The sequence below is a fragment of the Lissotriton helveticus genome, chromosome 8 (assembly GCF_964261635.1).
Source record: "Lissotriton helveticus chromosome 8, aLisHel1.1, whole genome shotgun sequence".
NCBI classification, from domain to species: Eukaryota; Metazoa; Chordata; class Amphibia; order Caudata; family Salamandridae; genus Lissotriton; species Lissotriton helveticus.
This window is the reverse complement of record NC_136069.1, coordinates 1666950010-1666965997: the sequence shown is the minus strand read 5'-3', so window position 1 is coordinate 1666965997 and position 15988 is coordinate 1666950010. Positions and strand designations below refer to the sequence as shown.

At 47.4% G+C, this 15988-nt stretch overlaps 1 protein-coding gene across 5 annotated transcripts in view; it reads right to left on the bottom strand.

Moving 5' to 3' along the window:
- Window positions 1–15988, bottom strand: part of LOC144773613 (transient receptor potential cation channel subfamily M member 2-like) — a 1994366-nt gene that overhangs the window by 699761 nt on the left and 1278617 nt on the right. For all 5 annotated transcript variants that reach the window (XR_013600026.1, XR_013600027.1, XM_078658754.1 and 2 more), the window contains 2 exons: window positions 11761–11893; window positions 11509–11680 (listed from right to left, as the gene is read on the bottom strand). Coding sequence is in view for 3 of the 5 variants with exons in the window: in XM_078658754.1 (XP_078514880.1) it covers window positions 11509–11680; window positions 11761–11893 (305 nt within the window). In the remaining 2 variants the exon portion in view is untranslated. The remainder of the gene's footprint in view (window positions 1–11508; window positions 11681–11760; window positions 11894–15988) is intronic.

The following is a 15988-nucleotide window of genomic DNA, read 5'->3' as shown; positions in this document are numbered from 1 at the left end:
TTGCACTAGGATTTGGCCCCTCGACAAGACACTGTTTCATTATACCATGGGTTTTGGGGTCCCCTGGAAGTGAACTGCCTACACTGCAATGCAGAAACATGTTCTCGGTTGTGCAGTATATATGGAGAAATTGTAAATATTTTATTGTGTATTTTGATATGTGCTTTTATGGTCTTTGTGAGTGAAATAAAGTAGATTGGATTGGACTGGATAATACAGCTGGTTGTCAAGCGGGGTGAGCAGCCTAGTGTTGGAATGCGCAGGAAGGGGAAGGAACTGTCCGTTGGGGTAAAGGTCAGCATTGGTACGTATGCCCAGGGATGCTGCTATGCATGTTATTCCTCTAGTTTGCAGTGGAGGAAAGGAGGGATTGTCTGCCAGATGCATTGCTGGCACATATAGAGTGCCATCCCGTGTGTGTTTACAAATGTCCTCCCATGCCCAGCCCACACACTCAACAGTGTTGATCTTTTGCTTGGGAGCTCTGTAAGGCAGAAACAATTTCGTCTGGAGCAGCCAGGGGGAGGTCAGATCTGCCTCGACTGCCACCTGTGGCTGGAAGGGCATTGGGTGTAGCCAAAAGTGGAGGAAGCTAGCTTGAGCGCAGTGTGCATACAGCTTGAAATTCGGGGCCCCCATTCCGCCGTGCGAGAAAGGTAGCATCAAGTTTTCATAAGGGATCCGCAGTTGCCGGCCAGCCCATAGTAACGTGATTATGTTTAAGCATAATCTCTTAAAGAATTGTTTGGTAAGGGGAAGCGGAATATTCAAAAACAAGTATAATAGTTTCGGCAGAACCACCATTTTGGCTATCGCAATGCGACCTGCCAGAGAGAGTGGGAGATTTTTCCACACCAGGATTTTGGTTTCCAGCCATTCCATAGCCCTTCCGAAGTTTGCTTTCCAGAGCTCCTCCGGGTCTCTGCTCAGCCATATACCTAGGTATCTGGTTGGTTCCACTGCCCATTTTATCAGGTAATCCATGGGGAAGGGTAGTGTTGCATCGGTAAGGGGAAATATGATGGACTTGCTCCAATTTATTTGTACACCAGAATAACCTCCGAATTGTATTACCTCTCTCGTCATTGGCGCTAAGTTTGCCTGCTGCTCACGTATATAACGCAACATTATCCGCATACATAGAGGTCACCAAGCCGCAGGTTCAGTTGCTGATACCCCTCTGCGTGTGGTGTTGGCGCAACCGAGCTGCAAGCAGCTCCATTGCGATGGTGAATAGCATAGGTGAGAGCATGCAGCCCGGTCTTGTGCCCCTGGTAATTGCTATGGGATTTGTAATTTGTCCATTAATTGCAATGAGCGCTGGAGGCAAGGTATATAGTAGCTTGATCTTGTGGATAAAGTTTGAGCTAAAAGCCCATACAGCCAAGCAGCAAGAAGAGGAATGACCATTCTAGTGAGTCAAAAGCTTTGGTGGCGTCCAGTAAGACAGCCACCGCAGGCAGAGAGGGATTAATTTGGTGCATTATAGAGAATATTGTGTGCAGATTGTGCAACATTGCACGATCTGGTATAAAGCAAGATTGCTACAGGCATATTATCAGGGGCATGAGTGAGAGGAGCCAATTTGCCAACAGTTTTGCATATGTCTTATTTTCAGTGTTGATTAATGATAAGGGGCGATATGAGTCACAACATTCAGGAGCTTTGTCCAATTTGAGAATAAGTGTAATTATTGCCTCTTTGAGAGAAAGTGGGAGGAGACCAATAGTGACAGATTCACTGTACATGTCAGCGAGGTGGGGGATCCGGATGGAAGCATGTTCTTTATAGAATGCGGGCGTGAGCCCATCTGATCCCGGTGCTTTATTGCCCAGAAGGTCAGCGATCACCTGTGCGATCTCCTCTGTAGTGATTGCGGCATCTAAGTAGTCTTGGTGCCCAGGGTCGAGCCATAGCAGTTCAATTGATTCAAAATATTGTTCTATGATATCATGGGGAGTTTCTGCCCCAGCAGTATATAGTTGGGAGTAGAATGATATGACTCTAGTGAATATTTCACTGAGGGACGTGGTTCTTCCCGCAGTGTTGTCCAGCAATTCTGTTACATATGAGGAAGCGTGAGGCTTCCTCAGCAGGTTTTCCAGAGTTTTGCCGGGCGGTCTACCTCTCCATTGCGGCGGGCCTGAACCTCACGGCCTAGATACTTTACTTCATGTTCGGCTTCAATATAATATTCGGAGAGATTAGCAAGCACAGTAGGGGTAGGATCGATGTTGTACCTTTGTTCAAGTGGTTTAATTTCGCCTCTAGTCGCTCCACGGTGCCTCTGATCGATCGGAGCACTCCCATCTGCTTAGCGATGCACACCCCCTGGATCACCACCTTAAAGGTTTCCCGGAGGACTGAGGGTGACTCCTTCCACCCAGTGTTCAGCTCAAGAATTTCATAATAATATTATCAACAATGGTCCTGTCGGGTGTGAACCAAATTACTTCAAACTCTGTACATATCTCTCACAATATATTTCGACATAATTGTACTACTAATTATGACATCCAGATTCAATCATTGAGTGCAAAACCAAACAGAAAAAAGGGGGTCAGAACATATTTTAATCATCGAATTATTTTTCATTCGAATGAAAAATTATTCGATGAGGGGTCGATTGAGGAGATTCATTTCCTCATATGGAGGTAGAAGTCCGAATCATCCGTGTTCGGGCCCTCATTAGGATGGCGGGCGGACTTGGCCCGCCCGCCACCCTTGCGGAAAACGGGACCGCCCGCCTTAAGGGCGGGGGTCCCGACGTTAGCATTAGGATGCGCCCGCCACAGTGGCGGGCGCATCCCTCATTTCTAACATTGTGGCGGGCGATGCTCACTGCACCGCCTGCCACAATGTCAGAAATGCATGCATGCATTTGCATACACGAAGTGGCAGGCACCGCGTGGTGCCTGCTGCTTCGTGTATGCAAATGTTGGGGGGTACCACAGGTACCCCCGTGTGTACCCCCACCCCTCCTTCACTCTGGGGGCCCACAGCGGCCCCCAGAGTGAAGACCGCATGCCTTTCCGTGGAAGGCATCTGAATTGGCCCATCGTAATATGGCTGGCGGTGTCTATTAGACACCGCCACCATATTATTCCTTTTCCGCCCCGGCCGCAAGGCAACCGGGGCAGAAAAGCGGCGGATGGTCTTTGTGAGAAGTTGGCCTGATATGCAGTGCTCACTATTCTAGTGATCACTATGTATCAGTCCAAACAACCCTTATTGATGATTGGTTGTAAGTCAACCTTATAGACCAGCTATCCTAGTAGCATGGATACGAGCAGTCTAAGGCTAAGACTCTAGAGGGCGTGTTAAGCCAGCTGTTTTACCATCACATTACCCCTTGAACACCAAGTGAAAGGACACCACACAAGTTGTTAAGAAAATAAACAGATATTTATTTATAACAAGACTACCCTGAACTCTTTATGAGTCAGGGAGCTAAGCACATAACAAAACTCTTACGAAAATACTTTAAGTCGCACAATTTACACAAATGCCCTAGGGGCACGAAAAACCATATACACAGTAAGTGGAATGCGAACTTGCTAGCAGGTAAGTAATACTTTTCTAGACTCAGGAATCGCTAGGCCTACAATTCTAAACACTGGGATTAGATGCAGGAGGCCTGTGGACGTCGTGTGCAGAGTGGGAACTCTCACGCGTAAGGCGGGAAAAAGTCTATGGAAGCTAGCAGTTGCAAAGTTACTGTTCTCGGGCGAACCCGACTAGGGTGGGTCAAAAACAAGAGTGGATCCGAACACTTAGGGTGTTGGACTATGCTGGAGCACCGGAGTACTCAGGTTACCTAGCCCAGGGGCTGCGGCTGCATAGGGTTGAAGTTGCGTCGGAAACCCTCGTTGAAGATCCAGGAGCCTGAAGAAAGTAGTTGCTGGCAGGCGACCAGTGAAGAAGTTCGTGGTGATCCAAGCCTGGATCAGGGAAGAAGAAAGACCTGAAAGCAGAGGGGACCAAGTTCTGAATCACTAGCCAGTGATTAGATGGGCACCAGGGTGGCACCGGACGAAGTCACCTCGACCAGGTGAGTGGGTGCTGCTGGGCTCTGCAGTCTCTCGGACCAGGAGGCGTTGTCGGCGACCAGGATGGAGGTGCGAGCTGTCCCACGAAGGTTCTTGCTGTCGACGTCGCTGGACCCAGGATTGGGCAACAAGTCTTGGCAAATGCATGGCCCACGCGGTGGACCTAAAATGGCGTCTTGAGTGGACCAGGAGGGTCCAGGGTGCTCCTCTTTTGGAGGGGAGCAAGGGCTAGCCTGGAGCAACCAGACCAGCAGTGTTTGTCGTCGTGGAGCGTCGTGAGAGGGCCACTAGCCAACGGGCAAGCGACCTGGACAACGCGGTTGGCAGCAAAGAGCAGAAGGGCCCCACGCAGATCTCGTGGATGCAGGGGGGCTGAACTTCGGTGCTGGAGCTGCTCAGGGTCGGGGCTTCTCTCACCCCAAAGCACTCAGTCGAGGGTCACTCGGGAGTCGTGCTGGACAAGCGTCGTGCAGTTCTGAAGATGGCCGGTCCCTCGAGGTCTCGTCGCACCCACGGATCACAGCTGGGCTGATGATGTAGGTTGAGGTCAGAGGTGCCAGGGAAGCCGGTTCTCGTCGTGCTGGAGCAGTCTTGATCCGAAGGAGAGACTGGCAACAAACCGCGATGCTTGGTTGGTGCCTGCTGCTGCAGGGTGACTACTCCTTAGTCACAAGGGAGAATCTTGGGAAGAAGTCTTGAGTTCCTTTCGTGGAAAGTAGTTTCAGGATTCAAAGATGATCTGATTTGGAAGGGGGCCAGTTCCTACCTTTATCCTGCAAAAAGGGGCTGGCACGCGACTAAGTCCTGCCCTATGGGTGGGACCAGGAGGGGGGTGGTTACACCCCTCTCCTTTGGCGGGCTTTCCCCAGGCCAGGGGCTGGAGTGCCCCTGGAACTAGTTTCAGCCGGCCTATGCACAGTGAGCACCGGGGTGCCACTTGCAGTCACCTTCCTCTAAAGCCCTGCCTACCTAGGATACACAAAATCCTGCCTGGGACGGTGCTGGCACCACCCCTGACAGGAAACCCTTTGTCCTTGCCTCCTGCTCTGGGAGGACTCCCAGCAGCAGGAGGGCAGACTTGTGTCTCGGTGGCAGCATCCATTTTGTGGAGCTAAGGCTATGTCTGACTTTAACCGGGGTTACAGGTTACATACATGTCGTGTCCCTCTAGAAGGGTGGAATGCTAACCCCGTCGCCAGAATTGGCGAGGGGTTAGTATTCCAATTCGTATGACACCTTACTCGACATGTTTTGATAAAGCGATACCAGAGTTGGCATATAACCGCGAGGATTATAATGCACTTAAGAGTATATGGTATGCGATATCATGGAAACGGCTAAGGGATGGATCCCGAAAGCCGCAGACAGGCTCAGCTCATGCCAGAGCACTATCTCACACGATTCCAAGCACTCTGCCTTCAGGATTGTTAAGGCCTGCCATAGGAGTGACTGATAGGAGATCTGTGTGTCCATTTAGGTTTAGATATAGGGATACTATATCTAAAGCAAAGGGTGAGTACACCACCTTGCTCCCAGCTGTCAAGCAGCCAGTTGTGTCTGTTTGCTTAGTCAGTCCAGGGGTGGCATAATACATGCTGCAGCCCCTGGGAGACTTCTGGGTACACCTCAGCCCTGGGTACAGGGACTTGGAAAGGGCCCAGTGCCAATTCAGTACCTGGGTACAATTTGGAATAGAGAGAACAGCTAGGCTGTGGGTCTGATTAGCAGGCCCACAGCCAGGGAAAGTCGTAAACCAGTGAAGCAAAAAGCAAAAATCTGGGTGATCATAGGATTGCAGACCCTACTCTCCTACAGTCTTTCCATCTGCCACGGTCCCCCCTGCCATACTAATATGGCGGGGGGGAATTCACTTGCGGATGTCGGGCGGATTGCCCCCGCCAGTCCGGCGGTGGCTACCGCCAGCCTGGCGGGGGCAATCCGCCCGACATCCTAATGGGCCCCATAGTGTCCCCGCCAGCACCACGTATATGCCCTCATTGTCTATATAGGTTTGCGATGTGCGCCAGGGGAGGTCTTGTCTAAGCAGTATGGTGACGCCTCACACGTAGCTAGAGTAAACTGAGAATAGGAGTTGCCCCAGGAGCGGGCATGCAGCCTAGCCATGTTATTAGCTGTGAGGTGTGTCTCTTGTAGGAAGCAGACGTTGATCTTGTGTCTAGCAAGATATGTGTGTTTGAGTCGCACTTTGCGGTACTCGTTCATGCCTCTAATGTTCCAGGTTGAAAATGCCACCTCAGCCATGCGCAAAGTCTGAAGAGAGTATAATATTGTGCCTTCCGATTGTCGGCTTTGGAGCAGGGGGTGTTGTACCACTGAGTACAATGCAGCTGCCATTGAATGTAATCAGCAACATGTTCAAGGTCAAACAAGTGCAAAAACTTAACAGAACCCAAGGATATGGATTTAGTAACTCATATCCTCTAAGAACTACCCATCGCTTTCCCCCCACTCCAACCCCCCAATTCGGTTGAGACTCATTCCTCCCCCTCCCGAGGAACCCCAACTTGGAAGATGCCAGTAGAGCATAGAAATTATCCCTGTGGGGGTGCGTGGGCTCAGCCAGACTTCCCCCTTGCCAATGAGGCAGGGTGGCCGAGCGACAATATTTGCAGACTGGAGCAATGTGTAGGAACTTGGTTAGCTGCAATCAAACAGATGCAAGGTAATGATGTACAACGACGGCGCTGCTACATGTCAGTTACAGAGCCCACTGCAGGTGGGGCAGCATCCGGTGCGCCACTTCCGTGCCAGTTAATTTAGTCACTGTCGCTAGTGCGGCCATCCTCAGATGAGGCGGGAGGGCCTCGGGGGAGGGACTTCTGCAATTGTTTAGCGAATGTCATAGCTACTTTCAGATCTGTAAAGTAGCGGGGCTTGTCTCCGGAGTCTATTCGCAGCTTGGCAGGGTATAGGAGGGCATACGTAATGTGTAATTGCTGGAGCAGCCGTTTAGCGGGTAAACAGTCTCTCCTAGCAGCTTGTACAGTCAGAGTAAAATGAGAGAATATTACCTTGGTGCCTGGCCTCACCCATTTTCCCTTGCCTTCTGAAGGATGGAGTCGTGGTCTCGATAGTTTAGTATGTGGGCTAATATTGGTCACGCAGGGGCCCCCGGAGAAGGCTGCGGGACAAGGGACTGGTGCACCTGTTCAACAATGAAAAAACTAGATAGGACAGTGCCAAATAGTTCGTGCAACAATGATTCCAGGTAGTCCTTCATTTTGGCAATTGTTGTGGATTCAGGAATACCTGCGATGTGGATGTTGTTTCTGCGGGAACGGGATTCAAGATCTTCGTTCTTGGCACGGATGAGCTCCAGAACCTTGTCCATCTTCAACGGGCACTGCCAGTTCTCCGCACCAGTGTCGTCTGCATCTGATACCCTGGCCTCCAGCTGCGTGAAGTGGTTATTACGCGATTCTATCCGTTGTTTTACTTGGTCGAGGTGGGGTGCCAAATGATTGATCTTGGAGTCAATAGTCTTTAGGCTGGATTTAACCTAGAGAAGCAAGGAGCGTATATAATTGTCTTGCACTTCCAGTGTATCTGTCTGCGTGCCCTGTCTCATGAGACAGGTCCCCGCATCTTCCGGTCCTGCGGCCCTCAAAGGTCAACTTAGGCTGCTTGGCATCAGTTTTTCCCATTATGGCTGCATTTGGGATGCCACGGCCAAAGAGAGGAATGTGCAATGATTTCAGTGTGCTGCAGGCACGGTACAGTGGTTGGTTGATTGGGGCCCGCCTAGCAAATCTCATGCATCCAGGTAGCAGGGGGTTGAGCCCAGCAACCATGGCCAATGGTCTTGTTACTCAGAGCCTGCATTGTGGGTTTGAGCAGTGGAGGCAGTGGGGTGCAGCATGTGCTCGGTATTCCGTACCGGGGCTGTCCTCGTGCCCCCCGCATAGGCAGCAACTCACGATAAGACAGACTGACAGCAATTGCCCCATCACCTCACCACCCAGCAGGCTGGGAATCAGCAGTGCAAACAGGAATTGTGGCATCCACGACAGGCCTGCGGCTTACCTGCGTGCCGGGCGCTCGCTCATTCTGGAGGGAGGGAGAGGCACCCCACCCCTTTGCTGGCAGGTCAAGGCTCAGGCTGTCTCGCAGGAGTACAGAGGGATGAGAAGACGCGCCCCGAGTCAAGAAGGGCGATACCTATTTTAGGATGCACACATGAGAAGAGGAACTTACTGCTGGAGTTCTTCTCTGACAAAAAGTAGAGAGCTGGTACGACTGACTTGGCTCCCAAATGTCATTTTTAGAAATTGCACCAGTGTCCAATACTAGTGACGAATGACCCTGCCCTGACGAAATTGCCTGAAAGATTGATGGGCAATGAAACATGTCGGCTGAGAAAGGATGTGGTCTGCATAAATGCAGCCGGATTTAAATTTCTGAATAAGCGCACAAGATAAGAATAAAATTGGTAAATTGTGCATCTTACTTCAGTTTTATTTTGCCCCGGGGCTTGTTTGTGTGGCCGTCGCAAAGCACATATGAAGTAAAATGGTTACAGATGATGATAAAAGTGAGCATAGCTGGTGAGTACCAATCAGCAAGCTTGACTGGTGGTGTGCACGTGAGGTGCCATTTTGCTTTTTTCACAATTTTTGTAATTCTAGCACATCTACAGGTGTGTTTTTTTGGTAAATACACCATTGTTTCCCATATTTAACATTAGTTGGGATATACCACTGCCATTTGATTGATAAAAAACACTGTTTTATAAAACAAGGCAAATAAATTGGAAAGACACTACCTCCTAAGAAAGTGAGGAGTGATTATTGGAGAAAATTAGTAAAATTCCCACGTCCATATTTATGAATTCAAGAGCCAGATATGACAGGTCTTTTGTGTGTTCGACGTCTCGCAGGGGGCCAGTCAAGCAGATACAAAGGTGCATCCAGGAGAATCCCACAGCACTGTGTGCTGCATAGCATATGGCGATCAGGACAGTATAGCAATCATGGGGCCCTTTACAGTGCACAGTCTCTAGGGCCGCTGTATAAGAGCCTCCCAAGCCACGCAGGCCTATCTGTGCCATCCACCGAGGCCAACGCACGCTTCTGGCACAGGATTCCGCAGCGGGCTCTCAGCTTACTGCAGTTTGTCACCTCCCCACCACAGAGCCGAACTTGCGAGTTGAAGTGCAGTCCTCTACAGCAAATCTCAGCCAACTCTCGCAGGTCAGCTGCAGCCCCAGCGCCAGGCTTCCATGCAGTCAGGGTCAGTTCTCCCCGCAGTATCAGGATCATAGATTGTGGCGCCAAGTCACCGAGGAGCTGGTGTCTGGGTGGGTCCCGGACTCAAGTGCCCAGCCGAGCCACGTCTTCTTTAGGCTGCAGCTCACCACGAGGCTCCGGTGCAGCCCCCACCTCGTCACAGTTTACGGCAACAACGGGAATTCAGGCAAGGGTGTCAGACAACCACCGGGCAGCAAAGCTAGTGTAGTCGTCCATGCCAGGCCTCGGATAGGGGTCAGAACAGCGGGCGCGCATCCTGCAGGCTACGGTCCTCCGCGTGGCCCCAGCACAGTCTCCACCCAGCAGCCAAACTATGGCGTTCTCAATGTCCCGGGAGTGCTGGGTTCAGCAAAACAGCAGTACGGCCTCTAGAGTCAGTCAGCAATACAGGTCTGCTTTCCGTGCTACTGGATCTCCAACCTGCTTCACGGATTCTGGTGGATATATTCGTTCAGCCGGCAGAGCTTGCTTAGAGCGCCCGCCATCTTGCTGCTGGCGAGACCACCCCCGATGCTTTCCTTTTTGTGAGGGACATGTTGCTTCACGAAGCGATTTTTTAGTAGCTGTTCTATTACCCTCACAAGATTGTGACCTCTCTCTCCTTTTAGATTTTTCCAGAGAGGTATCTGAGGTAGAGCTTCCTTCATCATCAGAGACGACATCAGATTTACTTTAAAGTCTCTTTCGCCAAATCAACACGTACACTCTCTATCTTTAATGGTTTTGGTTGAGAAGGTTCTACAAATCTTGCAGTCCTTTTCCTAATGCTGGCGTTACAAACAGTAAATCCAGTTCTTATGAGGATCTTCAGCTAAGAGCTTCCTCTTTCCGAATGTTCCACACAACCTGAAGAGACCTTTCTTCAAACAATCCGACATTTTCTAAAAGGTATCTGGTAGTTTGAAAGAAAAAACTAAGCGGAGTTCAGGGAGACTCCATGTCACACGACATACGGTAGAAAATCTGAGGAACTCAGCCTCCTGTGGGAGTGTTCTACAGGGTGGTGTCGTCTGTTTGGCTATTACTTAAATGTGGTTATTTTTTACAAAAGAAAATGGATAGGCTATTGCAGTGTCTGTTCATTGCATTGTAGCCTATGATAGTATTATCTACTGCTTTTATTAGGATACCGTGGGCCTCCCACTACGACGATGGGGATGATTTAAGCATCTGAATCTATGAAAGATCCAATACTGAAGAATTAGAGATCCTCACCAGCTTGTCAGGAATTCCTGTTGGGAAAAGTGCTTACGCCAGTGAGGCAGGAGATTTTAGTAAAAAAGCATGCAAATCAGGCTGCCATTTCATGGTGGCCACTCTGCATCCTTTTTTCTGCAGAAAGAAAACCCCAGTGCGGGTGGGAGAAGGGTTCACTCTCTGCAGAAAAAAAGAGGAAATGTTGATTCAAGGGAAGTTTTCTCACAGCACGTTAAGAACATTTCTCCTCCTTTCTTGCCTGGGTCCATCATACTTTGCATGTTAGTCCCAGGCAGGAAAAGTCAACGGGTGTTGGCTGCCCTAAATAGAGCAGGTATTGTGTTGCTGTGATACAAGTGGCCCTTTTGCATATGGGCACAGGAAAGAAGTTTCAAATGGTGGAGCAAGCTGAAGCTCTGCTGTCAGAAACCTAAAGTTTCCTCCACACCGAAATGAGGTGGGCAACTGCAGTTTTTGAGGACTAGGAGCTAGGTCACTTTGGGGCAGAGCCTCAACTCTATCAAGCCAAAAATGAGGCCCAGAATCCTATTATTGTAGTATATTAAACCACTGACTATAACACTGCTATGTTCATCTCCTTCTTACACTGTCACACAGTATCAATATGACTTGGCAGAAAATTGAGATTTTGTGTCAGTTTTCCTTTTGCATGCAGACATCGCCAGAAAGAAATTGGCAAAATCTCTATGAGATAAACAATGGTGAATTGATGCACAAACAAACTATTCCAGGTGATATTCCCCATTCACAAATAGAATAAAACTCAGGATAGCCTGTACTTTTGTCCCTCAGACATATACTCCACAGTAGCAGTAATCTCATGCAACACTGCATAAATCGTAAAGAGGCCCTAAAACTAGAAACTAAAAAATGCTTACTTTTATAGAAACATTGCAACATATCTGCATAAGGCAAAGCTGTAACAACCCCAGCAAAAGAGCAAAGTATTTAAGTCTGCAAAATATATTATTTACCATCAACAACATCTGAGATTTCTCCAAACAGTATGAGGTAGGGCTCATAAATGACATTTCGGAGAATCCAGCCCCAGCGTTGCTCATTTTCGACCAGGATGGCCTGCTTAGAGACTCCATAGGCCAAGACCGAGACGAACAATATGCAGAGGAAGAACACAACATCTGTCATCTGTAACGGCACGTGGGAGTCAAATTAGGGATCCATAGACTTTGAGCAAGGACATAATGTATTGTTTTAATGCTTCTTACCATTTTCTGCATGACGATAATCTTGGGCCCCAAGAACTTGTTAACTGCAAACATGTCCATCAGACGAAAGCTGAACAGAATAAAATCCACAGAGAAAATGATTTTCCCTGCATAGAGAGTTCTTTTAAATAATCTGAAGGTAAAAGAGATGAATAAATATGAGAATTGGCAACAAATAGAAGATTTCGCAAGCAGTGGACATTACAAACGCAACTGCAAAACATGCAATATACACAAGCAAATAATGCTGTGGTGTTCAGAAACTGAAGCACTATAGAGTACAAAATGTGTTTTTATAAATTCAATAGGTAGAATGATTTTTCAAGACTAACACACTACTGCTATGTTTTCCACTTGTTAGCAGATACACATGGACATCAATTCACAAAAATTCCACAAGCGGCTGTACAGCCGCGGTCGGTAGTGTGAGTACCTGCCGGGCGGTGACGTGGGGAGGGGGAGGGGCAGGGTGGGGGCGTAGTAATCTATGGATTACGGAGGTTTACAGGTAAGTAAACATATAAATAAATAAAACGAATTTCGTTGCACAAAATGCATTGCATTTGGTGATGCAGTGCACGGAACGAGCAATAGATTACTAGCCCCCCACCCTGCCCCTTCCCCTCCCCACGCCACCGTCTGGCAGGTACTCACACTACCGACCGCAGCTGCAGCTGTGGAGACAATACACACTCTTTGACCTTACTGACATCAAAGGAAGTGTTATCATATGACCTTTGACCCTAAATCTTCCCAGGAAGTGATGACACTTGACGTTAACCCAGATGATACCACAAAAAGTTTCATCAATTGAGTTACGTTACAACTGTGTCATTACTATAAAAATACAACACAAATGTCTCTTTTGGATACACCTATATCAGAGTGCTGATATAATCTTTGAAAGTGGTGGGGCGCAATACAACTTTTGCCCTAAATTGTACGGATCAAAACAAATGAACCAGAGTTCTTTTGAATGTGTTCGAGGTAAGGGGTATTCCCCACAAGAAAATGTTGAACAAATGGGTCAAATAGTACATTTTATTGCAAATTGTTCACATAAATCTTCTGAAAAGCCATGGGTTATGATAGGGCACTCATTGAAAATATATGTTCTTTCATGGTGTGCCAAGTCAATAAAATGTTACGTTCCACAGGAGCTGACCCCCCCCCCCTTTTTTCAAAATGTGCCATGGGTACCCCAAATGCCAAAAATAACCTCCATTGTGCCAGAACCAGCACTTTGCTAAGGGTTCCCCTTTACGCCAACAATTACAGATAATATGCCAGACCTGGAATTACCATGAGAGACCCTTATGTCAAGATTTTCCTCTAGTGTAATGAGGCCAGCATTTTGCCATGTCTCACCCACTCCTATATGCTACAGCTGCCCTTCTCTATGCCCAAGAATCATCTCCAATGTGCTAGTACCAGCATTTTGAAATGGGTGTGCCATACCAGGAATTACCTCTAGTATGCCTGTGCCTGTATTTTGCCATGGGTACCTCATATATATCAAGTATTATCTCTAGTATGCCAGGTCCCTGTCTGTTAATTATTGCTTCCAGTGTGCCAACACTAGTATTTGGCATGGGTGAAAAGTAGACTTGCAAGTATTACATCACATTCTCACTCATGATAGTTTACATTTACTAACTCCCACTCATTCTCAGCTGCCCACTTCTAATCATCCTCACTCACTTGCACTCACTAATTTGCACTCTCTTGCACTCAATCGTACTCTCTTTCAGCCACTCATTCTTACCCTAATTGACTCATGCCCACTCCCTCACACTGACCTGCACTCACTCATAATCTTTCACTCTCATTCACCCTGGCTCAGTCATACTCACTGATATTTAATCTATGTAGTGCCACTCATATCTCTGACTGTCCCTTCCACTCACACAGGCTCACATACACACACGCTTACACAAACCCCCCTCTTTCACAAACACACTCTTACCCACACTTATGCACACAACATACATTACAGCATAATTAAAAATGATCTGAAATGGGTTGTAAAAAAAGGAGGTCAAAGTCACTCCTGTCATCACGGCACTGATTTTGACATTTCTCACTTATTCCCCATAGCCCTACCATCCCAAACACCACACAGAGAGGGCCCTGCGAAACTGGGAATTCCGTGTGTTGTCATTCACAATTACATTGATTTGATATGTCACTGTACTGTCCTAGTGCTGTGCTCTCCCATTTTATTTTTTAGCGCAAATTTACATCCAGACCAGTACTCAGCAACTTTTGTGCATGTTCATGATTGTGGGGGTTTATTAATGCGATGTAAGGAGAAAGAGTGTGTCCAGAAAAGTTTTGTACATTTCCCTTGTTGCACACTAGTTTTTAAACAATTCCTTGCCCAGGATCTCATTATGTAATAATTTGTTGTTCAGCAAATTTTCACCAAAGATGAGCTAAAGGACTATGGTGCAGATGTATCAAGCCTTTTTGCATACACAAATGGGCAGATTCGCAGAATCTGCCCGTTTGCGAATGCAAAAATAGTGTTTCCGATGCAGCAAACATAATTTTGCGATTTGGTAACCTGTTACCGAATCACAAAATGGGTTTGCGATTAGGTATTAGGAAGGGGCGTGTTTAGGGCGTCCCTTCCTAATACCGAATCACATCAGTGTGTATGAATGTTTTGTGACCGCAATTGCGGTCGCAAAACTTTCGCATTTTACCACCTACTTCAAGTAGGTGGTAACCCATTCACAAATGGGAAGGGGACGCCAAGGGACCCTTTCCCTATTGTGAATGTTTGTAAAACAATTTTTAAGAGGAGGCAGTGGTCCCACGGACCCGTGATTTTTGCGATTTCGAGGGGGTTGCAAATTGCGACCTACCTCATTAATATTGTACAGGAATTTATATAGCGCAAATCACCAAGCGGTTTCTAAGCGCTTGCTTAGGGAACCCGTCCTGGTATTCCCCTGTGAGATAACCCCGGCAGGGTATCCACAAGGTGAAAGCCAGGCATCCCGCCGCGAGGGGCCGTTGTGGAGATTAAGCAAGCTATTGCCCAGAGTCGCAGAGTGTGAACCCATGAATCGAGTAGGCACCGGAGCGAGAATTGTCGAGTCCATGGACATTTTAGGACTCAAGACCCCGCCGAGCCGGGAATTGAACCCTGGTGCCAGGCTGACCTCTGCTTCCAGGTCTGCCTCCTCTAACCAGTGAGCCACACTTCTCCACTATTCATGAGGTAGGTCATTTGCAACCTCCTATGAATTGCAAAAGGTGTACTATACACCTTCATACACTGCATTTTGCGATTTCCTAATTGCGTATCATTGTGATTTGCAATTAGGTAATTGCAAAATGCTATCTACATACATCTGGCCTTATATGCATTACATGTATTTTAAACAAGCATTGGCAAAGCTGGCGGGCCTCTGCAGTGAAACCTATGGTTTTGCCAATGGCATCCTGGAATGAGGTTTATTAAAGTATTACAAAAGCATTCCAATATGCCTGCAGTAGATGTGCATCACCATCTTGAAAAAAGCATTTTATGATGGATGTCCACCAAAATTGCGGCGGGTACCAAAAACTTGACAAAAACTAAAAAATGAAGCAAGGTAGGGACAAGCCAGCAGTGCAGGAGTGAGGTTGGAGTGAAGGGAATAATAAAAAAAAGCAACATGAAGTCATGAATACCATGTTTTTTATTCACCTTTCGGGCCTGAATTCTTCTTCTGTGACTAACGTGCTGACTAATTAATCAAAAGTGAAAACATGTGATTAAATCAAGTGCACATCCTTTTCATATTGTTCTGTTCTTGCCTATATGATAAGGAAGCTTATGTGATAATAATTGTGGTACTTAATTCACTGTAGTTAATCATTTCATGTTTACTCATTATTGTGAAATTATAGCTTTTCTAGAAGGATGATAATTGCATGTCACTTTTATGTCTTTTCAAAAGAACACTGTCCAACTAGAATGAAAACAGGTAAAAGTCCATCACACAATTCAATGTTGAATGTTTATCATAAACATTCTTCGGCCTTCCACAAAATTCAAAATAATCTTATAAAAACAGTGCATAGAGAGTTAAGGGTCAGAGAGGATATTAACACCTCACCATAGAAGGACAGACACAGTCGCTGGTGGCCTCCACTGTCTATCGTGGCCATTCGCATTGCTGGCTGTATATGTCACCCACAAACACAGCTGCCTTTGTGAGCCAGAACCAATATA